Source organism: Cricetulus griseus, chromosome 5 (assembly GCF_003668045.3).
Source record: "Cricetulus griseus strain 17A/GY chromosome 5, alternate assembly CriGri-PICRH-1.0, whole genome shotgun sequence".
Lineage (NCBI taxonomy): Eukaryota > Metazoa > Chordata > Mammalia > Rodentia > Cricetidae > Cricetulus > Cricetulus griseus.
The window spans coordinates 36,514,217-36,539,872 of NC_048598.1; the positions used below are offsets into that span (position 1 = coordinate 36,514,217).

Here is a 25,656-nt window from a genome sequence, read left to right on the forward strand (position 1 = left end):
CAGGTTAACCCAACATATTATGCTTCTAATTGTTACTGCTCTGCAAGGTGATAAAATAAGTTCACAGAATGACATTGATTTCGGAGCCCTGTGCTTGAATCTGGGGTATCCAGGCCAGCTTGTTGCAAGGTGGTCTTAAGGAGTCAGCCATGGAGGTGAGCCACCTAAAGACTCAGGACCTCAAATCCTGCAGGAGACCTCTGTCCCCCATGTCTGGCCAGGGTTGTTCTCTATTAAGAGTCAGGCTTTTGCTAAAAAGGACTAAAAAGTACTAGTGGCCAGCTGAAAGAGTAGACCAGCAAACTGCCATTTTCCCCCTCTGGTTATGTGCCAGGTGCTGTGTAAGGGCTGTTTCTGCATCTCACTTGTCCATTGGACAAATGGTAGCCATTGTTCCTGCTTTGCTGGCAAAGAGGTCTCTAGACTAGCCCAGTACTTGGAGTCAGGACTTGCACTCAGGCCCCAAGGCTTATACTCTGACTGCTTCTGGGGCACTGCCTTGAGCTGTCCTTCCCATGCCTCTACAGGCCATTCCCTTGGATAAGCAACCGTTGGGCTGGGGATCTAGGGCCTTCTACCTCCCTCCAGCTTGGCCTGTTCTCCGCTGTGGGAAGAGAGGCGTGTGGGCCAGCTTGTGTGTGTCAGTGTGCTTTCAGATGGAATTGCCCCTCTTTACCATCATCACTCATTGCCTACTGGCACTGCCTGCCCCTGCTGCCACCAATACCATTACTGGTATCTTTCTCCTTGAGTTCCTGGAGGCAGGAACTGTGCCATTCTGGAACAGGTGCTCATAAAATGCCTGGCAAAGGCAGGCGGGAAAGAGCTGATTGAGGGCTCCCTGACAGCTGGAGCCTGTGTGGGCTTGCAAGGGTCTGGATGGAAGCAGAAGGGACATTCCAGATGGGAGAGGCTGGAGAAATGCTTGGGAGCATCTGAGGTGGAATGTGTGATGATCCGTAGAGGGTAGCCGCCCGCCCCGCCTGCCCACCTGCCCCGCCTGCCCACCTGCCCCGCTGCCCGCCTGGGATAGCCTGGAATTGAGATCTCATCTGAATACAGAGGCATTCCGTGGTCTCCTTCCTGCTCCCACTGCAGGAGGAGGTCCTTATCTCCTGGAAACATGGGTTGGTGTGAGTCCTGTGGGCTAAGAGCATCGAGGAGCCTGGGAAGAGGGTTTGGAGGCCATCTTGAGTCACTGGCCTTATTTATTTATTTATTTGTTTATTATTTAATCTTCAGGGCTGAGGGCATCAAGGAGTTTGAAGAGCCCTGCAGCCAGACTTGGGGACAAGACACTGGTCAGCTCCAACATTCTTGGGGCCATAGATGTTGCTGAGGAGCGCACAGGGCAAGATGTCACAGAAAGTGGTTGAGCCCCGTGTGGCTTGCTTACAGTTATCCTGTACTGGCCATGTAGATGCATAGACACAAAGAAAACTCTACACTTGCAGTCCCAAGGGACTCAAAGGAAAAACAAAAAACAAGACAAACAAACAAACAAACAAACAAACAAAAAAAACAGAGCAACACACCAAGCCTTTAACGCTTAACCGGCTCCCACAGCGCCCGGTGTTCGGTCCCCTGGATTGATCCCACCCAAAGCCATTGCTTTGGGACCTTCAGGTGTACTGTCCCACGCCACAGTTGCTACCACACTCACATTCTCTCCACACACAGAATCCTCACGGGGCTCAGTCCTGAATAGGGAGGAGCTCACAGAAATGAAAATCTTCAAGGTGGGGCTAATGGGACCTTCAGCAAAGTCCCTTCTCAGACATCTGCCGCTCTGGCTGCCCCTGAGCCCCATACTGAACCCAGGCAGTGCCCACCTGGCCAGTGCCTGGCCTTGTTCTGGGCTCTGGGGAATTTTGCCATCGTTCTTTGGGAATGTGGGACAGACCTGTTATGGCCTGCAGCAGCCTTTTCTAAGGACCCCTTACTTCCTTCTCTGTAGAGAGAAGAGTGTGGGCCTTCCTCTGCTCCCCACCAGCCTCCTCCTGTCCCCTGCACTGTGGAAGTCACCTTTCCCACAGAGCCTGTCAGAGGCTTTTGAACCTCTAGAGCAAACCCAGTAAGCCCTCTCAAACTGCAAGCTGATTGTAAACATGCCTTCTCTTTGCCAACAGCAGGGGAGGCTCACTGGCGGGCGACCTTAGTTCGTGTTCAAGGGTCTCCATACCTAGAGTGAAGGGGCAGAAATAGCACTGTGCTAATAATAGAAGCCACAGTAGTAAATGCTAACATTTGTGGGTCTGTTTCTCACAGATCTTAACAGCTGAGCCCCCATTAGCAGGTGAGGAAACAGATTCATCCCTGAATGCACTCAGCCAGGTGACACTGCTAGGAAGAGATGGTCCAGCGATGAGGATTTGGGCAGGCCACCCTGAAGCATACTGTAAGCCACATCTTTGGGCTCCATCCTGTGGAGCAGACTGAAGAAGGATGTGCCGTCACAAACCCATGCTCTACAGCCAGTTCAGACCCATGCCTGCCTCCCTCCCTCCTCCCTCCCCTCCTCTCCTCCCTCCCCTCCTCCCTCCCTCCCTCCCTGCCTGCCTCCCTTCCTCCCTGCCTGCCTGCCTGCAAAGCAATAGTAAAGACCTCTGTCCTTGGTTATCAGAGGCTTTAATATACACAAATGGAGCAAGGCTAAGCAAAGGCTTTAGATAGGCTCTGCATGCTCCATGCTTTCCCGCTGCTGTTTGCATCCTGGAGTTTAGTCCTTATTTCCTGATTCATGTTCCTGAGATGAAGGGGTTAACTGCAGACTTGCTGGAGTTTAACATTGCAATCCAGGATTATGATGGCTGCAGAGAAACGTGTCTCTCTTCCCCTTGGCTTTCCTGCCTGTGAGAGAGATAGGGATCTCCTGTCCTGCCTAGCTTTGGGGAGTGGGGGGGGTCACTGCTTAACTCCAAGAACCTGGCCTAGAGCAGAGGGCAAGGGTGACAAGCTTCCTTTGTCCTCAGTATGAGGGTGGTTTGAGGGTTAGAGGCAAGGGCAGGAACACACACCCGTGGACCTGTAGCTTTCCCAGTAAGTAGTTCTTTGGATGACCACTCTACAAGAGCCAGTCCTGTGGTCCAAATGCCCCACAATAGCCTGCCTGGCCAAAGCCCCAGACTCAGGGTAGCAGTATGAGCCCTCCTTCTCCTTTATAAAGGCTCATGCTTATCGATGGGAACTGAGACTCTGCAGGAAAAGCACTCAGCCGCCTTATTCCTACGCCCACAGGGGTAATGAGCTTCAGAGACTCAGGCTTCAAGGTGGTGATAAATGCTGTTTGTTTGTAGCTAGTATTGCCTATGCCTGGCTGCACACTGCCTGACTTTGCCAGGAAACTTCCAAAGGAATTGGAAGAACTGGGATTGTGGGTTTTAATTCATAATAGGAAGGGTTGACTCTGGGGCTGTGTGCCTCTCTCTGGTCCAGGATCAAATGAGAATAGTCTCCCTCAGTTGGAAGTTTGGACTTATCTTTCTGGAATGGAGGGTTATCTCTGGTGCAGTGATGCTTGGCGTGTGTGGTACCTGCTTGCTCCCCCCCCCCCAGGAAAGAAAGACCTTCCACTCTTCCTAAGCTGGCAGAGCCTCCATCTCCAGGGTGCACAATGGCGTCCTTGCTTTGCTGACCTTGGCTGCAGTCTGTGAAGGTGGCTGCCACTCTCCTCCCTACTTGCTGTGTTGCTGCATAGATGCCTCCAGGCAGCCAGAAAGCCTGCCTTTCTAATCAGTGGAGAAACTAGCTTTGTCTGCCAGACTGAAGCAGGGCAGTTGATGAAGGGGGGAGGGGGTGGACAGCTGTTCCAAAAGGGAAACAGCGAAGCTGGAAATGGCTTAGAAACCTGGGGGCAAGGCTGATCGCGGCAGCATCCGGCCAGCTGCTGAGGGGCTCTCAGTGCCTGCCCACCAGGCCTTGTGACAAATGCCCTCCGACAGTCACAGAAGCACAGCTGTCACTGGAAGGCTGTGAGCATGTAGGCTGGCAGCCAGAGGCCCGAGGCTGCAGGAGAACCTCTGTGCCTGGTATCCTCATTATCTCTGCTGTTGGAACTGGAGCCCCCGGGAGCACAGCTGCTCTCAGCTGCGGTTTGGGGAGCTGCCTGCTCTGGAAGCTATGTCAGGGGAGCCTCTCCTGCCAATGGAGGCCTCATGGGGCAACAGGCCTGGAGAAGTACTTTTTTTTTTTTTTTTTTTTTTGCATCATTCTGATGAAGCCCTCCTTCCAAGCCCAGCCTCACCCTGCCAGAGCTCATGGCACAGATGGTCCCTTTATGCTACCAGCCTCTCCCCTCTGGCCCAAAGCAGTGTTCGGAACACATGACAAGAAGGAAACAAAAAACCGTCATCTGCTCAGAGCCAGTTCAAGGGTGTCCCAAGGAGCCCTTGTCTTGGAGGCCTTTGTCCACTCCTGTCATGAGAGCCCCTCCTACTTCCTGAGGTCAGGGTGAGGCCCTCTCCCCCATGTAGCATATGGAGGGTGTTTGGGGTACCCCAGGTGCGAGATCTAAGCCCTGCTGAGCCTTTGGCTGAATTTTCTTTCTGGGGACCCTCTCTGTGAGCAGAGCCAAGCATATGTGACAGTGTCTGACCTCAGCCACAGACATGCTTGCTCACCTGGTGCCCACAGGGGAACAGGACAGGATGTGGAATGAGGCTAGAGACTGGGGCTGGCTGTCATCTGCATCACTCTGCTCAGCTCTCAATTGATGTTTGACCTTGAGCAATGTGTCAGTATTCCTCTCGGGTCCAGACACCCTTATTTGTCAAGCCAGGGAATACCTGCCCTTGTCCAGCCTGGCTGTGAAAAGCAAACTGTGCAGAGAAAGCCATCTTGTCATAGGGAAGTGTGGGCTGGCCTTACTTCCATAACCCAGAACAGGTGGTGTGTCACTGTCTGGAAGACAGCTTTGGGAAGAGGTGTCTGTCACTCCTGCTGCTCTAGATTGGCCAGGGAGGCAGCGCATCTGGTTGGTGGTTTGCCAGCAGGGGACCCTTATTGTGAAGATGGAGCCATGTGCTGACCACTTTGAATCCAGTTTGGTTTCCCTCTGCCCTGAGTCTTTGAGCCTGAGTTGACTCATGACAGGTCTGGATTGAGACTACGACAAGAAAACTTCAGGATTTATAAAACATTATCCCCCAAAAGACCAAGACTGTGACAGGCAGTGCCTTGGCCCTGTGTCTGTGGTGGGAGCTGGGGACAATCCTGTGTGGGCTCGGGTGGGTGCATGTGTGGGTGTTGAGAGACAGAAGGAGACAGCGAGGCCGTGCATGGAAAGACCATCTGTCTGGGCACAGGCCCAGATCCATAACCCTGGGACCTTCCCTTTTCCTCTCTCCAAAAGCTCCTGCTTCTGCCCAGGGAGGAACAATAGGATAGCCAGACTCCCCTTCCCCTTTTCCAGCCCCTTCCAGCAGATGTCCAAGGTCAGGTTGGCTCCACAGCTCCTGTCTGAGCTCAGGGTGTTTCCCAGGCCTCAGGGGTTGGGGTGGGGTGGGGAGGAGGGAGCCCTGTGTGAGAGTTAGAAGGGGAAGGCTGTGTATACAAGGATTTTCCTGGCAGAGCTGGGCTTGATACCGTTAAAGCCTCCTAAGCCGTGTTATTTTCTTTTAATCCCTGCGCTGTCCATCCTGGCCTGTGCTACCCTGCAGGACCTTTGTTCCCAAGCTGGAGCCTGTGCTGAGTGCCAGGTATGAGGGAACCAAGCATCTGATACAGCGTGCTCGCATGAAGGCCAGGACCCAACCACTCCGAGCCAGCCATGATATTGTGCCCACCATTGCTCAGGGCAGTCGGTGAGTGGGGCCTAAGCTAGACTGGCCTGGGAGGGCTTGTGGCAGGGAAGGGTCATTAGCACAACTGGTTCAAATATAGCCAAAATGCTTTGTTCTCCTCTCTCTGTGTATGTGTGTACTTGTACATATGTTTCCTGTCTCAGGCACTTGCTGTGATCATTTAGTCAGTCAACACACCATTATCCAAGGTGTCATAAGATGAGATATAAAGATAAATGAAATCTGTGACCTGAGCTCTCTGGGGGGATGGCGATCACAGTCTCCAGGGGGAGAGACAGCCAAACACCTAATCAGTTCTGTGGGTTATAATGAAGAGGAGGAAAAGCATGTGTGCAGAGCTCCACTCGGAAGGGACAGGCGAGGCTCTCAAAAGGGTACGGCTTCCCAGATGAGGCTTACAGGAGCTGTAGATGTTCACTGGGCAGATGCAGGGAGGAAGGGACCCTGTTCTGAGGGATGGGAGCTGTGAGAGGAAGCACAGTCAGCCTGGAAGAGAGAAATCTATTGAGTGTAGCCTGAAGGCTAGAGACCCACACAGAGATCGGCCGTGGAGGAACTCCAGGCCTGCTGAACCACAGCCCGTAAGTCCCTGTGCTAGTATGGGACCACTGAGATGGGTAAACAGGGTTAGGGTGATATTTAGTGTGTGCATGGGCCCCTAGCCAAAGGGCGATGCCTAGGTTCAGGGTCAGGCATTAGGAAGAGGACTCCTAGAGCAGCCACTGGAGTTGTCCAGTAGACAGCTGGATACAGGGTCATTAGAGGTGAGGCCAGAACGGGAGATGTGGGTACTATGGTGAGTTCATCATGCTGGAGCTGCAAGAGTGAGCGTATCCAGGGTGGGGAGGACTAGCATGTCATTATGTGACTGCCCAAACCATGTGCCTGTCCCCAGCACTGTGCTTGTTCTTTTTATGGTATACCTTAAAGAGCTACTTACACATGTGTCTCCAGCACAGAGACGCAGCCCTTCATCATGCTCTGAACTGTCAGACCACGCAGGCTGCTTCTGTAAATGACAAGGCTTGTGACTCTACAGGCGTGGTGGACACATGCGATTTGCTTATCTTCCTAGTCACCCTGTGGTACTAGGGGGAATGAGGACTTTTAGTAAAAGTGAACTATGTGCTCTTTGATGGGCAATGCTGTGTCTGTTCACTAAAGGCTCAGGCCATTCACAGAACCACTGCCATGACTCCATTGCAAGCAAAGGCCTCTCTGTTCAATGCCACTGTGACCCTTCGGACAGGGGGGCACAAGAGACCCCCTAATCCTAGTAAAATGTGTCCATCAGGTCACTCTCTCATTTCTACATGTATGCCTTGTTTCCCCTCTCACTACAGAGTACTCACTGGAATGACATGGCTTCTTTGAGGTGTCCTAGTTGTTCCCCACATATGCAGAGAGATGCCTTAAACATCCAAGACACTCCTGCCAAGTTTTCTATAGGAATTACAACGGAGTGGTGAGGTACACATAGACAAGATTCTGCAAAACAGACTTGCGTGTGCTTTGTCTTGGGCACCTCCTTCTCTACACCTAGTCTTAACATTCAGTACCTATTGTAAAGTAGGTTTCCCCTGTCTTGGCCATAAAAATGCTATAAGAATGCAAGGTGACCTACTTCAGCAGCTGCTGTGTCCAGGAAAGAATTTCTATGACTTGGCAGCGCTGGTGAATCCTCAGAGGGCAGAGCTAAAAAATCCACACCAGATGGCTTGCTGCAGCTGCTTCGAAAGGTTACGCTCCAGCAGATCACCCTGGAGGGCAAGCAGAGCTAACACTGTGATGCCATGCAGGCCCCAGGCCTCAACTGGAAGCAGGAGGTCCTCCCCCAGCCCGGAGTAGGGGCAGGCAGAGCAATCTGCAGAAGGCCCTCTTTAGCCTAGGTTTACCTAGAGGCAGCCAGGTGAGCCTAGATGCAGGCCTTGCCCAGGCAGGAAGAGGTGGGAACAGGTGTTTTGTCTGGAAGTCAATCCACATAGAAATTGAGCAGTTCCTGCAAGCAGAAGCTATTGCCACTTGGAAGAGGCAAACTCAGGTTGCTGTTCATAATCGCAAGAGCATAGGACATGTCAGCAGGCTGCACCCTGGGAAGGTTTGTTCTGTGTGAGGCTGCAGAGCTTGCAAACATCACATCAATTGGATAGCACTGTCACAGAAAATGAAGATAGCATTGTCAGAACGTGAGGCTGTGGAAAGGGACTCTCCTCACCAAAGCCCATGCAACTTCAGGGCAACAGCAGAGGCTCTGAGCTTGGCTGGAATTCTGTCCTTGAGGGGCCTCACCTTGAAGGCAAAGAAGCTCTGGGATTTGCTTTTGGCTTAGCTGCCTCATGTACATGTCTGCCTAGGCCCTTGCTTTCCCGTGCTGTTGTCTGTGTTGCTGCCTGAAGCCTTGCGGTCTGAATAATTGCATTGAAGACTCTTACATGATTAGCTCTTCTTTATTTTATTCTACTTATTATGACAATGAATTTGGTTTTGTGGAATTTGGTTTTGTTTTGTTTTTGAGACAGGGTCTCACTGTGTGGTCCTAGCTGACCTAGAACTCACTTTGTAGACTAGGGTGGGCTTAAATTCATAGACATACATCTGTCTCTGCTCGCCCCACCCCACCCCCGAAGTGCTGGAATTAAAGGTGTACACCACCTTATCTATCAAGTTCTTGTTTTTGAGATGGGATCTCACTTTGTAGTCTAGACTTCCTTGAAATCAGAATCCTCCTGCCTCAGCCTCTTGAGTGCTAGGATTGGGGATATGTATCACCATACCCAGCTTTTGTTTTTCTTTTAAAATAAAAATAGTATTTCTCTTTTTGGAGTGAATTTTAAGATGGCTCAGTTCACCATCTGTGTGTAAACTTAAGGCCACTGCTGTAGCTCATGTTACACAGACTATTATTGCACTGCCTGGAAAACGGATTCATTTTTTCCTTACCAGGACTTATAGCCCACTTCTTTCCCAGTAGAGCAGGGTGCTGGCCCTGGAGCCCATGAGGTGGAAAGGGTGGCTCTAAGCCAGGCACAGAATCTCCAGGGAACCACACTTGTGCAGTACAGACCTGGCTGCCCGCCTGTCTCACCTCTGTGTTGGAGTTAGAACTTTCTGCCTGATGAAGTAGCACTTGTTTGCTGTTGCTCAATGGCTCCTTCCAACCCTAACCCTCCACGACAGTAAAAGGGTGGTTCAGGTGTTCAGCACAGGGACATATCATCGAAGGATGGTTTTATTTATTCAAGTTCTCCAGGGACGCACAGCCAATAGGATGTGTCTGTAGATGGAGAGGGTTTCTGTAAGGAGTTGGCTTGCAAACTGGTAGAAGCCTGGTAAGTCCTGAACCTGCAGGCTAGGCCAGCCAGTTCAACCAAAGACAGCCTGTAGACAGAATGCCTTCTTGCTCCAGGGACGTCAGCCTTGGTTTTCCTCAGGCCTTTAACTGATAGGATGAACCCTATCAGTTAAAGTGGAAGGTAATCTACTTTGTTCAAAATCTGTCAGCTTAAATGTTAGTTTTGTCCAAAAAGAAAAAAAAAAGCCTCTGGTGATAACATCCAGAATAAGGTTTGACCAAGTATTTAGGTCCTGGGCCTATCACATTGACATTAGATCAACCATCATGTTACCAGCCATGGGAGATGCTACCCTCTGCAATCTGAGGACTTCCCAGAGATCTCCACTCTAGTACAGCCAAGCTCTTAACTAACTCTGTAAAAAAATAATTTTAGGTTAAGTCTTTGTGAAGCAAAAATGGAGCTTACTAAACAGAGGAGGTACATACTCAAAGAGACAGGTGTGAGTGTGGCGTCAAGAAAGGTACATTTCTAACTGTCCCGGCAGTAGTTATGTGTGGGACTTTGTGACCCCTGAAGTTCCACCGTCCAATGGGTGGCAGTCAGAGATGAAGAGAGAAGAGGTAGTGGCCCCTTATGCTCACCCCAAAGGCTATCACTTAGGCCTTTTGTTGGGTAAGGTGGTGTGGTGCCAGCTATTCTCCGTGAGGAACCAAGTCAGGAAGTGTGAAGGAAACAGGCTAAGAGGCCACGTCTCTGTGAGATAAAATGCTGAGTGGGAGAAACTTGGTAAGTCCCAAAGACAGCCCTAGATCAGCAGGAAAGGCCCCAGGGGAAAAGGAAGAAGTATGGGCCTTGGACCTGGGCCCATTTGCATAACTCTATTAGCTGGTCCTGAGATGAGGCTTGATCTGAGCAGGACTTGGCTACCAGCCAGTGTTTTCTGGAGCCAATGCTAATGAAAGATAGGAAGATTGACCAGCACAGCCATGCACATCTGAAGACAGATGTGGGTGTGGAGGTGGGATGGGGGACAGCGGCTTTGGGGCTATCTAAGGGGGGCCACCAGGTGCTGCTGATCTGCAGTCCATCCCAGCAAGGCCTGAGGAATTCTGAGTGTGAATGCCAGGTCAAGAATGCTGAAGTCCCAGACTTCCAGCCTCACAGAATACCCATGAAGGCTTTGCAGCACTTAGAACTGCTCTTTGGTGTTCACAGGGGGCCGGTTCTAGGACCCACTCCCTTGGGTGCCAGAGCCCACGAATGGACAAGCATCCCCCTGTACACATTAAGACATCCCTGAATTACCCACAACCATTAACATGATGGAAATACTTTACAATGGTTGCTGTATTGTCCTGTTTAGGAGATGACAAGAAGAGTGGGGTTCCTACATGTTCAGTATAGATATGGGATTTTATTTTCAGATATTTTTACTATGTGATTGACTCCCTAGATGTGGAGTCCACTCACACATGGCTGACTGTACATGTTTCTGCAACTCATCGCTGCCAAGACAGGCTACCTAAACACACACATGTGCACATACAGTGAGTGCACACACACACGTGTACAGACACGGAGTGCACATACATACTCGCACACACACAAGAGTGCACACACACAAAGTGCACACACGTGCGTACACACAGAGTGCATACACACATGTGCACACACATGGAGTACACATACACACACACACACACACACACACACACAGTGCACACACATGTGCACACACACGGAGTGCACACACACATGTGCACACACATGTGCACACACACGGAGTGCACATATAAGTTCTGCCATCTTCCTTTGTACCTTCCCTAGTATAGTAGCTTTTCTTGTTAACTCATACTGAGCCCAGTGACATAAAGCAAGTTAAAAGTAAAGGAAGTTCTGTTTTGTTGAGCAGGCTGTACTAGGATGTACTTGGGATGTGCACACCCAAAGGATGTGCTGATGGGCCTGGGGTTTACCGTATGGCATCCCAGGAGCCTGACTGGGGGTAACCTTGTGGGTGAGGCCTGGGCCAGAGCACATCCAGGGCAATGCTTCCCGTCCTCACCACCTTCTTGCCTGTGACCTCTCTCCTGTCTCCTCACTAGAAACGGCCAAAGAAGCCCAGTTCTGGATGTCAGGAGAGCCTCTGCCTCCAGAGAAAGCCTCCAGAATGGGGACCAGAGTGACTCCTCCAGTGTGGAGTCTGGTGATGGGCAGTGGCCCAAGCAGGGAATGCCCCTGTCTCATGTCCGTTTTGAAGATGAGTCTGCCCACGAGGCTGAGTTTCGGTACCTGGACCGGCTACAGCAGCGCCAACGTCAGGTGGTACGCACAGTGCCACATGCTGTGGGCCAGGGACCTCTGCTCTCTAAGCCTGACCTAACCAACTACATTCATCGTAACATGGGGAACAGTTCATGCCAAAGGCCTGTGGGCTCCCTGGACCACAGTAACTTCCCTGCATCACCGTCTACATGGGACAGTGAGAGCAAGTGTCCAGCCTGTGGCAGCTGTCTTGAGGAGCGTTGTCCTGCTGAGGGGAGAGCAACTCCTGACCCCAGGGTCCTCCAGAGTCTCCAGGCAGCCTGTGAGGCAGAGGCATTGCTGCTGGGGCCCTGTAATCCCCATGGCTTGAACTCGACATTCTCAGGGCTCCACACAGAATGGATCCGGGAAACACATATCACAGACACGGATGTCACACCCCCTGAGGAAGGGAACTCTGCCTTGGACAGCACCAATGGTTCAGACAGCTGGACGGACAGTAAGGATGCCAGAACCTCTCAGCCCAGCAGGGCAGGTGGGCAGGCGCAAGGCGGCAGCCCCCGACAGTGGCAGCATGGCCCTAAGCCTCGGGAAGGCCCCAGGTGGCCCAGAAAGGCTGAGGTGAAGCTGCCCTGGGGCCTTCAGGCCTGGCCTCACCTACATGAGGTTGGTGATGTGGTTGTAAGAGGGGAGGTAAAAGGAGCCACAGGACACATACCCCAGGGAACTTTGTTGGTAAAGGAAGATGCTGCACCTAAACCTGCCTTGGAACCTAAGAGGCCTTGTTCCCAGGGGCAGCCTGGAGCACGGTTAGGGAATCACTGGGCCCACCCTGAGGACTCCTGGACTCCATGCAGGACAGCGTATGCTGTGTCGTTTTCCAAGAAGCTTGGATCCTCAGGGTCGGGCCAACCAGACCAAGTTACTGGAAGCCACGAGTCTACGGAAAGTGTATGTACTTCTTCCTTCCAACAGAGCCACGAAGAGCCCTCCTGTGCACCTCACCCAGCCCTGCCCCTCTCCCGTGAAGGCTGGGTGCCAACCCCTCCCTCTTCAAGGAAGTCCCTCTGCCCAATGCCTCCAAAGAAGTCAGTCTGGACTGGACACCATAGGCAGGAACATCTGGTGGAGCATATGGATATCCCCCTGCCTCTGTCCCCTCCAAGAACTTCGGTTCTCACACCACCGCAGACCCAGCCCTACAGCCCCCGTGTCAAGCATCCCCTGCTGGGCCTGTCTGCCAACAACTACAACAGCAGTGTCCCTCTGGGGCTACAGGAGCCCTGGGAAGCAGCTGCCCACAAGAGTAGAGCTGAGAGGGACCACGGCTGCCAGGAGCCTGGACTGCCCCTGGAGAGTGATGGAGATGGTAAGGATTGCTGTCCTCCTTGTTCAGCCCTGGTCTGTGGCACTCATCTGCTCTCCATCGTGATGACTGAATGATAAGACCACACACCACTCCCGGCATCCCTGTGGATCTCACAGCAGCAGGTGTCAGGGAGGGGGGGGGATGCCATGTAAGCCAGATTTAGGATTCAGCATTAGCATGGAGCAAGTGAGCCAGTTTTCTGTGCTTGGCGAGCAGAGGGCTAGGGCTTAGACTGTGGGCAAGGTGGAAATGGTACCCTCTTATTTCTGGGAAGGCTGAGGTGTGTAGGGAAGCTCCTGACCTCAACTGCTGGAGGCCAGGCTTTGTGGGAATTTGACTCCTGTAAACTATGACGAAGTCAGCAGCCCCGGAATCCACTATTGCTTAGAAACGAACTATTCTATAATCACCCTCCTCTTCTACCATCTTTCTCTTGTGCCTTGCACGCTTCCATTCACTGTTAGCACCTGGACACACTTGGGCCTGTCCTGGACACTGTGGGGAATGCATAAGAAGATGACGTAAGCAGGGTCCCTGCCCTGAAAGCGGGGCACCCAGCCACTTCCTGCGGGGCTTCTGAGATCTAATGACCTTTCTGGGAAGCCTGAGTCTGTACCTCCTTGGAAGCATGGCGAGGATTATCTTGTTTGTGACAGGGCCCCCAAGGATCACTTTCTCTCTCCATACTCATACTCATAACTCCTTACTTCTTATCCAGGAAGTAAGGGTCAAAATACAGCCTGTGCCATGACCACAAGGTCAAGTCTGCGAAGGGCTCAACATCACCGATTGCATGCAGCGCTCCCAAGATGGAAGCTGTTGTAAAAGCTGTGACAATTTTAGACTTGTTTCGCCTGCTTTTGACTGTGTCCCTTGACATAGAAGGGGCATGGCATATAATAAATGACTTGCCACTTAACAAATACTTATTAGTCACCCACCGTGTACCAGGTGCTCTGCTGGGTGATAGGTTTGCAGTAGTCCATAAGACCCCACCCACCCTTGTCCTCAAACAATTTCCAGTTTGGAGGATGGTAAGGATGGGCCCTGGCCATTTTCACAGAGTTCCTCCTGGGACTTCCACTGCCTCTGCTCCTGTGGCTCCTACCTCTCCCCAGTGTCTCCTGTCCCTAAGACTGGGGAATGGGCCTCCCCCACTGTGACCTGGTGATGGTCAGTGTGGCAGTGTGGGGTGCTGTTCGGTTACAGGAACACCCCAGGACTCTCTCCAGTCAGCAGATGTCGCCACTGTCAACTCTACAGCCGTCACCCTCTCCCTCACCTCAGAGGAGCCCGACTTCAGCCTGGAGCTAGGAAGAGGTCTACACAGGACAGAACCCAGCTCTGGAGGCCACATGCCCACTGGGTGAGCGGCAAAAACAAACCCTGACTACAATGAGCATGTTGGATGGGGAAATACCAACTGGAGTGGTAACATTGCTAACCTTTTTCTCTCAAACCTTGAGGGGTTCCTAAACCATATCCTGGCATCCTAACTCACCCTTCCCCATCCTTTTTACACCCCCCCTCTCTCTCTCTGTGTGTGTGTGTGTGTGTGTGTGTGTGTGTGTGTGTGTGTGTTGTACACATGAGTCTAAGAACACATGGATGTGAATTTGTTTACAGGCCAGATGTTGACACTGAATGACACTTAGTTGCTCTGCTCCTTGTTTATTGAACCCCAGGGATCCACTTGTCTCTGCCTCCCCAGAACTGGGGTTATGAACATGCTCTGCCATGTGCCTGGCTTTTAAGTGGGTGCTGGGATCTGAACTCGGGTCTTCATGTTTGTGTGCTAAGCACTTTATCTACTTCCAGCCCTACCTTTCCCAGTTCTTTTTATCTGATGTACCTCGTAGAGCCACTGAGTTACCTGCCCACCCTTGAGACCCAGCTGATAGCCACAGGCCTTAGGGTGATTCTAGGTTGCAAACTGTTTCCCTCCTTTGCTTCAGCTGGGTTAGACATGTGAGGCCTTGCTTGGGACCTCCTTGGGCCCACTTCAAAGCCTTGATGAACCTGGTACTTACTTCCACACAGCAGCACACAGCCTCCCTATGACCCAGCGGGCCTGGGTGTTTGCCTGAATGCAAGGTCTGTCTGGCCAGTTTCTCCTGGACATCTCTCCCAGGCATCTAGCTGTTTCTCAAGAAAACCTCAGCAGTTGCTTTCCCCATGCCCTGTTCCTAGCAGCCATGGCGCTATCCACGCGGTGCCGAGACCCTGCATGTGCTTCCTTTGCTTTCCCCACCTCCCCCCTCTGGCAGCCCTCTCCAGCCCCAGCCCCTTTCTACCATCTGCTCTAAGCTGCCTCACTTCTTAGCTGCACGAGGGAATATTTTTAAAAAACCCAATTAAATGGAATCATTGTCCTACTTAAAGGCCCACAGTAGTTTCTCTTCTCCTTCTCTTCCTGGGGTTGACAGCGCTTAGCAGTGTGATGGGCCTGCCTGCCTGGCCTCATATCACACCTCTTCCTGTCTTTCTCTCTAACTGGCTGCTATTGTTGAACACATCTGACTTGTTTCTGCTCTGGCAGACGCCACAGCTGCTCTGTATGCCTGTGGCTCTCACTTCCAGGATTAATGGCCTGACTCCTGCCTGTCATTGACCCTTGGTATCTTCCCAAAGAGACTTTCCCTGGGAACTATTTAAAACAAGTGCCTGTCACACTCTGCTTCAGCCTACACACCACTGTGAATGGTTTTTCTCCTTCCTGTATTAGTCTGTTGTTGATAAGGTTCTATATACCCTTAGCTGAGGGCAGACAGATAGGAGGCCCATGAGGAGTGGAGTGAATGAATGATGAGCCCATGACTGTGTGCTATGGCAAGAGTTATCCTGGACTCATAGCTGTATTCTGTGGCAGGGGCTATCCTGGACTCAAAGCTGTATGCTATGGCAGGGGCTATCCTGGACTCATGCTATGTGCCATGGCAGGGGCTATCCTGGACTCATGGCTCTGTGCTATGACAGGGGCTATCCTGGACTCATGGCTGTGTGCCATGGCAGGGGCTATCCTGGACTGTTCTCTCCAGCAGCTGCTTTTACTCAGCACCTGGCCGAGTCTACATGGCTCTCCTTGCTAAGCCTGATAGTTCCTCCCTGGAGACATCGGCACTGGTCCATCTGGGACCCTAGGATGCAGGATGCAGCCAGCTCTTGCCTGCCTCTTAGCGATCTCCAGCCACATTATGCCCCCTTGTGTTTCAGAGTATCACCTGAGGCCAGTGCAGGGCACAAGCTGCCTTCTGCTGCCCATTCTGATGGGAACACGAAAAGGAAGAGTAGTATCACCTCCACCCTGGGGCTCAAAAAACTCCTCTCAGCCCTGAGCCACACCCCCCGGCCCAGACTTGGCACATCCCGAAGCTACAGTGTGGAACAGCTGCAGCCCTCAGCACTGGCTCCCCATACCAGTACCTCCAAAGTCAAGAGAGCGCCATCATTACAAATCCTGCATCTGGTAAGTCCCCAGGGCCCTGGACAGTAGGGTGTGGCCCAGTACTGCAGTCTGTTGGAATGAAGGGTCCTTGCCTGGAGCCCAGGGCACAAAAGTGGAGACCTGCTGGTGTCCTCACAGCTGAACCATAGGACTTATGCTCACTGTGTGTGCAGTACCGTTTGTAATGATAAATCTTTCTACTGGCCTCCCAAGTTCCGCCCTGCCACATGGACGCCCAGAGTAACACACAGAGTCTTATATTAGTTTACAATGCTGCTGGCCAATTGGCTAGGATTTCTTTTATGCTAGCTCAGTCTTAATTATCATAAATCTATATATTTTATAAGACTTATCAAGGACGCCTTCCGCTGGCGTCCTCTTCCTGGGATCACATGTCGGCTCCGTAGAGAAGAGAGCAGGAGGAAGAAGAAGAGCAAGAGAAAGAGGACTTCCTGCTTGTCCTTGCTTAAATTCTGAATCTGCCTGCTATGTCACTTCCTGCCTGGATCACCAGACTTCTCTTTCCTACATTTCCCAGAATTCTCCTCGACTCCTAGTCCCACCTATCTTGCTCCCCAATTGACCAACAGTACTTTATTTATCAACCAATAAGATAAACATACAGAAGGACCTTCCCCATCAACCCTTAATTCTGTTCTACCCACCACCTATGTGTTCTTTATCCCTCTTCCTGGAGAGTTCATGGCCTGGTTTCTTTATCCATCTCCTTGGCCACAGGGACTCTTTTAGTACAAATGCAATTTCTTCTTGCTTTCTTTAAAAAAAAAAAAGGATTATTTTCTGTGTATGTTTTACCTGTATGTATGTGCACCATGTGTACCCACAAAAGCCAGAAGAGGGCAACAGATCCCCTAGGACTGGGGTTATAAACAGTTGCCTTGTGGGTGCTGGAGATTGATTCTGGGTCCACTGGAAGAGCAATCAGTGCTCTTAACCATTGAAGCCATCTATCCATCCCCCAAACAATTAATTTCCATCTGTATTGTCACAGCAAACCTTGACTGGCCTGTCCGTCTGGCCTTTCTTCATGTGGCTTCCATAATGGTATTTCTGAGGATGCACAAACCTGGCCAAACCAACTGTCCCTTGCCAGGAATGCATCCATTTTGGTCATTTATCACGTTCAGGGTGAAGTTGAGACTATTTAGTGCCGTGAGAGGATCTGTGGTCCATCTGCCTTTATTTCTCATCACTTCCAGAACACTCTGGGCCTCCACTGGATAGACCCTCGCACTCTTCTATAGTCAGATCACATAGTCTGACTGAATCTTCACCCAAATGTGTCTCACTGCTGACACCTGCTATTTTATCAACACTCCAGGCAGATCTCTTTTAGAAGACATCACGGTGTTCTGGCGGAGGGGATCTTCTGCTCTGTTTGCCCTCTCACCCAGGTCTTCACTCCTCCATGTCTCTCTCCCCTCACTGAAGTATAGTGTCTACACCCCCAATACCTGTCTTAGTTAGTGTAGTGTGTCCAGTTCACACTGAGTGAACACACGGCAAACATCTCCCTCTCCATGTGCTTAGCAAATCACTCCAGCACACGAGCCTTGCCCAGGAACCCTGCTCTGTACTAGGAGCTTGTGGGTATTCTGTTTATTCTGTCCTCTGCCTCCTCCTCCATGCAGAATAAGGTAGAGAGCCATGGTCTGAGCCATTGGAGCCTTTCATTTCAAAGGCCAAGGTGGGAACAGAGTGCAGGGTGACTGACAGACAGTTCATGGACGTCCTTCACTCAGGACAGTGTCTAGAGCAGAGGCCCACACGTAATAAGTGTCTGCTGGCTGGACGAGTAGAGATGGGAGAAGAAGCAGAGGGGGCATGTGAAGGAAGACAGCGTGGAGACACTGCACCCTGGGCACTGTCTCAGGTTAAACTTCTCTGGTGTTGAGCTCTGAGCTGTGGGGCTTGCATTTATTGCCACTGGTGTTTCTGTCTCCAGAAACCCCTTGAGGGAAATAACAGTGCCACTTGTGTCTCAGAGGTCTTGCTGCAGGGTTAGATGAGTGGCTGAAGGTAGAGAGCAGCCTGGCTAAGAAAGGATGGGACATTCAGGGACGATGATACAGGGACTCTCAAGAACTGAAAAAAAAAAAAAAATTCAAGAAGCTGAAAGAACAAGTCTCTCCCAAAAGCACAAATGCCTGAGCATCTGGCCCTCACCAAACACACACTAGCATGCACTGTGCTCCCATGCCCTCTCCCATGTCCCCATGTCCTCTCTCATGTCCCTGTGCCCTCTCTCATGTCCCCATGTCCTCTCCCATGTCTCCATGTCCTCTCCGATGTCCCCATGTCCTCTCTCATGTCCCCATGCCCTCTCTCTCATGTCCCCGTGTCCTCTCTCATGTCCCCATGCCCTCTCTCTCATGTCCCCGTGTCCTCTCTCATGTCCCCATGTCCTCTCTCATGTTTCCATGTCTTCTCTCATGTCCCCGTGTCCTCTCTCATGTCCCCGTGTCCTCTCTCATGTCCCCGTGTCCTCTCTCATGTCCCCGTGTCCTCTCTCATGTTTTCATGTCCTCTCTCATGTCCCCGTGTCCTCTCTCATGTCCCCGTGTCCTCTCTCATGTCCCCGTGTCCTCTCTCATGTTTTCATGTCCTCTCTCATGTCCCCATGTCCTCTCTCATGTCCCCATGTCCTCTCCCATGTCCCCGTGTCCTCTCTCATGTCCCCATGTCCTCTCTCTCATGTCCCCATGTCCTCTCTCTCATGTCCCCATGTCCTCTCTCATGTCCCCATGTCCTCTCTCTCATGTCCCCATGTCCTCTCTCATGTCCCCATGTCCTCTCTCATGTTTCCATGTCCTCTCCCATGTCCCCATGTCCTCTCCCATGTCCCCATGTCCTCTCCCATGTCCCTATGCCTTCTCTCATACTGTCCTTTTTGGGAGGCCTGGGTGCCTGTGCCCCTCCTTTCAACTGGAGAGCGATTGCTCTCAGCCTCACACACGTGTCAGCTCCTCCTCTGTCCCCATACCTTCTGGACCAAAACATCTCTGCTCAAGGAACTTGTCACAAGCTCCTGGAGCTCTTGGGTAACAATACTCATCTTCACTCCAAGCTGAAAGAATTCTTGAGGTGTGTCACATCAGGCATGCTACCAGTGAGCCACACCCCCAGCCCCTCTCCTTTGGTCTATGTGACTTGGTCCTCCTGCCATAGCCTCTGAGTGTTGGGTAGACTTTCATAGTGAGGTAAGAGCTAACATAATGCTAAGTTATTGCTTTGGATGCCTGTGCAGTCCCATCTCTCGGAGCAGGCTCTGGTGACTCTTGCTAGGCATCCAGATGTGCTGACCAAAGCTTGTACCGTTGCTTTCTTAGAATGACTTCAGGTTTACTTCAGGTCTGCAAATCCTCTGTTGGGGACCCCTTCCCACCCTGCTTTTCTCACCTGCAATATTGGATCTTTCCCACTAGGTGTCACCCTCTCATCAGCATCGGAAAGCAACTTCCTTTCAGAACCTCCATGCTCTTCTAGGTGGCAAGGGAGACCGGTCCAGCCTCTACTTGGTAGAGGGGTCAGGGGACCCCAGCACACCGAGCAGGTAAGTGTGGTACAAAAACCTGAAGGACAAACTCAGAGTGGCCAGTGGAGCTAGACAGTCCATTCTTCCCTTGGCACCACAGCCATGAGCCAGTCTTCTTCCATTAAGAGGAAGTGAGGCAGAGTGATGAGAGACAGAGTGACCTCTGTGCCCTTGCCTTGTGCAGGTGAGCCCTGAGAGGTGTAGGTTTGCAGGAGGGTGGTGCTGGAAAGCTCAAAGTCTCTCTCCCTTGGCTGTCCTATGACATCCTATAATCAATGCTCAGAGTTTCTTTATCACAGCGGAAGATCCTTTTAAACACCCAGAGACAAGAACCCCCAGAGGCCCTTGGTTCCTGACCCCTCTGCCCAAGTCCTCTTTCGTATCTGCTTTTACCCAGGGCTACATGGAAGGACTTTGGGCTGGAGGGAAGGGGTTAACTCTTGAAAACACTATATAAAATTATAGTTCCCTCTAACTCTCAGAGATCTCTTCCTAAAAAACATTAGAAACCACAGTCCTTGTTTCAAGGCACTTTGTCCTGAGGAGCTGCCAGCAAATGTGGAAACTCCCGTCTTCACTCTAGGGAGTTCATTTTGCTGGCTGAGGTCAGAGAAACCCCAACCCCTAGTGTCAGGTTCCTGCGTCAGAGGAACAGGTCACCTTAGGGCCAACAAAGAGCTGGCCCTGGTGCCTGGCCCCACCCTTACTGTCCTTGGTCTCCTTGTAGGCCAGCCAAGGCCTTTCCCCATCGTGCCCTCAGTGTGGAAGATGTGAGTGCTCCTGGCCTGGCTCGCACTGTGGGCCGTGTGGTGGAGGTGTTCCCAGATGGCACAAGTCAGCTACAGCTGCAACGACCCCCAGAGGGAACTTTTGGTTTCTGTGTGGCCTACGGCAATGGCCGTCGAGACTCAGGTATGCCCTTGGAATCCTCAGCAGAGTCCCTGAGGTGTGGTCAGGTTCCTTCAGGGCTTTGGCTGAGCAATGGAGAAAAGCTTCCTTCTTCCCTCCAGAAGCTCTTACTGGGCATTGGATCTCAGGAGCCCCTGCTGCTGTAGGGGTTGAACCGGCAGACTTGACTGCACTGCCCCCCTGCTGCCCTGTGACATCTTGAAATCAGAGTCCTCAAGGCTTTTTCAGAGAGGCAAAGGAAAACTGTCTGTGCTTGCCAGTTCTCGGCTATTCCTTTGATGTGGTTGATGTATTTCCACAGTCCCGTCCTCCAGATGCTGGTGTGTCTGGGCATGTGGAGTGGGCCTGCCTGTCTGCAATCCTGTCCACACCCCCCTCACCAGCTCCTGAGGGCTTTGTTCAGATGGATTCTGGCTCCAGGGGCCTGGTCGGGTTGCCTGTTGTGTCCTAATTCAATCCCACGGTCACTGAATTCTGACCAGTTCTTGGTCCCTCTACATCTATGGGTCCTTTGTGGCGACCTGACTTGTCCAGGCCAAAGCTTATGGTCCAGAATGCATTGGAGTACAAGAGACCTTGAAAGCTTTGCACAGGCTATGCTGAGTGGGAAAGATTGGGAGGTATGCTGAGGGAGAGCAGGCAGAGGAAGAGAGGGAGGGGTGACTTTGGAAAGGCAAGCCTGGGCCGTGCTCCTGGGCCCCGAAGAGGAGGGGTGGTCCCACTCTTGAGTCTCCAAGGTCAAGGCTGTTTAACGGAGAAAGCCCTCCTGCTGTGGTTTTTTTCATGACATGAAAGAGGACATGAGAGAGGACATGGGGACATGAGCATGTGTCCTCGTCCCGGACTTGTTCATCACTCAGCATCTTCCAGGTGCCTACTCCTATGTACTGTGGGGTTACAGCACCCACAGAGCACACAGACCTCTGACCTCACGAGCTAGGGTGCTGGGCCAGCCCTACAACTTTACTTCAGATATTTTGTATTATAGATGTGCCATAGTGAAAAGCACCAGGAAGCAAATGTAAATAAAGCAGGTATGGCAGGTGCCATGCAGACCCACTCTCGAAGACATGAGTGGAGATGGGGCAAAGAAGGGAGGAGCCACCTGGGGTTGGGAGATGAGTTTCAAGGACAAAAATCCTAAAGGGCCATGATGTTTGTCTGTAGGGAAATGAGGAGGTCAGGCTGTGCTGTCCTGAGGGACTTGGGGTTTCACACTGAGTAGGACAGGAGCCATCTACTGGGAGAGAGTTTAGAGCCGAGGGGTGATACCAGCTATGTTGAGATTACACAGTGGGACAAGGACAGGCACTACACTGATTTCCATAGTCCAGGAGCAGACAAAATAACAGGTGGCTTTAATCTGGCTGGTTGGCTGGTTTGCAGTTAGTGTGACCTGAACTTCTTAGGGACAGAGAGAGAGAGAGAGAGAGAGAGAGAGAGAGAGAGAGAGAGAGAGAGAGAGAGAGAGAAAGAGAACCAGTTTGGGCCTAGGAAGAGTCACATGTCAGTGCACACAGGGAACAACTGACATTTGGGGAAACAGTGTCATCCAGGCTGTCTCCGTGTCCCTTAGCTCTTGTGGCTGTATTTAGCCACCAGATGTCACCCAGGGATCTCACACTAGACAGTGTGATGGCTGAGGCTGTTTCCACCACAGGCCTTCCTCTAACTGCTTAGGGACACTTCCCCTGAACCTCAGAGGAGCCATGGCCCGGGGCTTCTCTGGCTCCTTGCTAAGCATCAGTCAGGGTGCCAGCATGTGTCCCATCTGACACCACACCCACGAAAACAGCAGGCCCTGCCTTCTGCTTCTAACTGGCTACACCACAGGCATCTAGCATCCTCAACAAAGGCTGTCTCCAGCAGACCATAAATGCCAGAGCTGCCTTGCAGTCACGATTTCAGCTGGGAAGCCTACCCAAATCTCCCCAAAAGGGCTGGAGTGACGTCAGTGTCTGGTCTGGCTTGGCTACATTCTTTTGGGTTTTGTCATCCCTCCCCACCTGCCTCTCCTCCAGCACACCAAACACTTCTGTGGGTTCATGTGGGGAGGTGGGGGTGGCTTCCTCACTCCATGCTGACAGTGTGTACACCCAGCAGGTAAGCTATACAAGCATCAGAGAAAGGAGAGCAAAGATAGGGCAGGGCCCCAGTGGAAAAGCCTTCTGCTAAAGGATGATGCATACTTGATCATTTCGAGACTGGAAAGACTTATCTTGGCCAAGAAGCACAGAAAGGGTTATCCACGCCCCAGACAGAGAGGACATGTGTATGCAGCTCAGACTGGCCAAATGGCTGCAAACTTTTAGGTGCCTTGGTGAAGGAGTTGTAGAGTTCATATTCAGAGCCTGGGTTCTCTGGGGCCCAGAGGCTGTAATGAAGGGGCTCCTCCTGGTCCATGGGCCAAGGTACCACTTTGCACAGTCTATGATGCTTCAAGATAGAGATGGAAGCACCAGAACAGACATCTTGCCCAGTCTGTGCTGAGCCCTTGACTAAAGGCCATGGAGAACCTATCATGTGGGTACTTGCTGTGTTTCTCAGCTGGGGAAGGTCAAGACTGTGCCCTGCTGTCGCCAAATCCCACTATTGTCAGATGCAGGAAAGTCACCCACTAAGGCTGTCCCCCACTGTCCTCCAGCAGGCTGGCTATGCTCACACAGCAGAACATGGTAGTAGGCTCCAGCTTTCTCCAGGGGAACCTACCCATGTACCCTGTCTGGCAGAGAACTTGAGAGGTATCAGGCTCTCAGCTGGACACCTCTGTGCTGTGGCAGCAGTGGCTGGAGTCAGCCCAAGCATCCATAGCCTCTCCGACAACATGGGTTTCCTGAGAGCCAGCCACAAGTCCCCTGACAGAGGCTTGATCTGTACATTTCACAACCCAAGGAATGATCATGCTGGCTAGGCTGAGCCTCTTGGGGTGGCAGAGATGGAAAGGTACAAGAAAAAGGGACAAGCAAGCCATAAATGTGGGCAGAATGTTTATTTTTCCTGGACTTTGGCCTCGATGCTCCCAAATCCCAAGTGAGGGACAGTATGAGTGAGGCTGAGGCCAGGATAAGTCCTGGAGTACTGTGAAGCAGATTTGGCCTCAGCCACTTCTCTGTCCCCCACCCTGGCCTTTGGGCTGAGCCTGGGTCCTTTGAGCCGTCGACTATATCTATTTGAGTCCTGAGCAACATAGGTAGGACATAGAGCAGGCATTGGTCTTCCTTTTTAAAATGACTTCCTCTCTCTGCTAAAAGCTGCTATCAGAAAAGGGTAGGCTAGTTTATTCTTATTAAACTGTAGATGAATAATGTCTCCAAGCATCATTTACATGGAGTTTCCTGTTCTAAAAGCGGCTACAGAGAATGCATCGGGAGGTGGGGAGGAGGAACACATGACATGCTTCTCTGAAGCCAGTTTGTGAGGGGTGTGAGTCACGGTGTCCTGGATGATTCCTCATCCCCGCTCCTCTTCTCCTTTGCAGGGCTCTACGTGCAGGCCATGGCTGACCTGGATACTGCCAAGCTGTACTCGGGGCTGCTTGGGGTGGGGGATGAGATCCTGGAGCTGAACGGCGCCAAGGTTTCAGGGCTGGGTTTGGCTCACATCAAGGAGCTCCTGGCGCATGTGGAGAGCTTGTCGGTTCGTGTCTTGAGACAGAGACCTGTTCCCCGGTGACCCAGATGCACTGGTACTCTCACTGACACTCCCTTAGAAGCCCCGACCCCCACACAGCAGAAGGGGCTGGAATACACCACTCAGATAATTTGTGGATGGAAAATGCAGTTCACAGACCAGGGTGGCATCTAGTTGTACGGGCTGTGGCAGAGCTGTTTTGATTGGCCACCTGCAGGGAGAGGCAAAGAGCCTGTTTGTTTTGGTTAAGGTCACTAATTTATGCAGATCTGGGGAAAGGAAATAATGGTCTTCTTCCATGACAGAAGCAGTAGCAACAGGACGTGTCCGTTTGTTGGGAGCAGAGGACAGGGACTGACTAGATCCTTGAGTTGGTCCCTGAGAGCTGGCCTCACTGCCTGGTCACACTCACTGAAAACCTCTCCAGTCCCCAGCACACCAGAGACAAAGTGGCTGCATTGGCCTTGTGCCTGTCTCTTTCAGCTGTGGCTTGCCTGGTTTCCACGTGACTACACCTTTGCTTCTGATCCAGTAGCGGTTCAGTGTCTTGGCACAGCCCGACAGCCAAGAGGGCACATTCCAAGCCAAGCACTGGGAGGTATGGCCTGTCAGGAGTGCTGAGCCCCTTCTGGGGATGTCAACATCAGAGAGCTTCTGGGAGCCAGAATGTTAAGAATTTCTAGGAAATTTTTATGATCAACTTGAAAGGAGAGAGAGAGAGAGAGAGAGAGAGAGAGAGAGAGAGAGAGAGAGAGAGAGAGAGAGACTATTGCCATTTTCAGTAAGTGTGGCTGTGGTACTAAGGGTGTAGGAGTGGAGGCCAGCCCAGCCAGCCCTTTGCCTCCGCCCCTGCCTAGACGGCCCGTGGTTGTTGCAGCCTGGCCTGGGCCGGCCTTGGTCTTTGTTCTCTTGTCCAGCTTGGAGACAGGGCTGCAGCTGGTGTCTGGCTGTCACCCAGCTGCAGAATTCCTGTCCAGACCTCCCTGGTGGCAGCCGTGGGTGGGCAGCAGGCAGGGAGGCTGTGTGCTGGGGGTGGCCGTCCCACCTAGGCACAGCCTGCTCAGCTTAGAGCCTGCCCAAGGGCTCAGGACTCTATAGATGCATGGACAGGTGTCAATCTTAAATTCTTAAAATACAAAGCCAAAGCAAAGCTGCCTCCATTGGAGTTGTTGGATTCTGTGTTCTCTTGACCTTTGTGAGCCCTTAAGAGGCTTGGGACTGGGCAGGGGCAGAAGGGTACAAGTATGGCCAGAGGACGTTGCGGGCGGGGGCTGGGGGGGCTGCAGGGGTAGGGTCACAGCCAGGGTAGATGAAGAAGGTCTGTAGTCCTTGAGTCAGGAGAGCAGCCCTGGCAAGGCTGAGCATGGGTGAGAACAGCTAAGAAT

At 51.9% G+C, this 25,656-nt stretch overlaps 1 protein-coding gene across 1 annotated transcript in view; it reads left to right on the forward strand.

Annotated features, from left to right (window-relative positions):
• The window catches only part of Kiaa1614 (KIAA1614 ortholog), a 31,883-nt gene extending 6,452 nt beyond the window's left edge, over positions 1-25,431 (forward strand). The window contains exons 4-10 of the mRNA XM_027417344.2: positions 5,658-5,801; positions 11,203-12,731; positions 13,941-14,097; positions 15,945-16,197; positions 19,623-19,750; positions 20,460-20,644; positions 24,120-25,431. Of these exons, the coding sequence (XP_027273145.1) occupies positions 5,658-5,801; positions 11,203-12,731; positions 13,941-14,097; positions 15,945-16,197; positions 19,623-19,750; positions 20,460-20,644; positions 24,120-24,313 (2,590 nt within the window). The 3' untranslated portion in view covers positions 24,314-25,431. The remainder of the gene's footprint in view (positions 1-5,657; positions 5,802-11,202; positions 12,732-13,940; positions 14,098-15,944; positions 16,198-19,622; positions 19,751-20,459; positions 20,645-24,119) is intronic.
• The last annotated feature ends 225 nt before the right edge of the window (positions 25,432-25,656 follow it).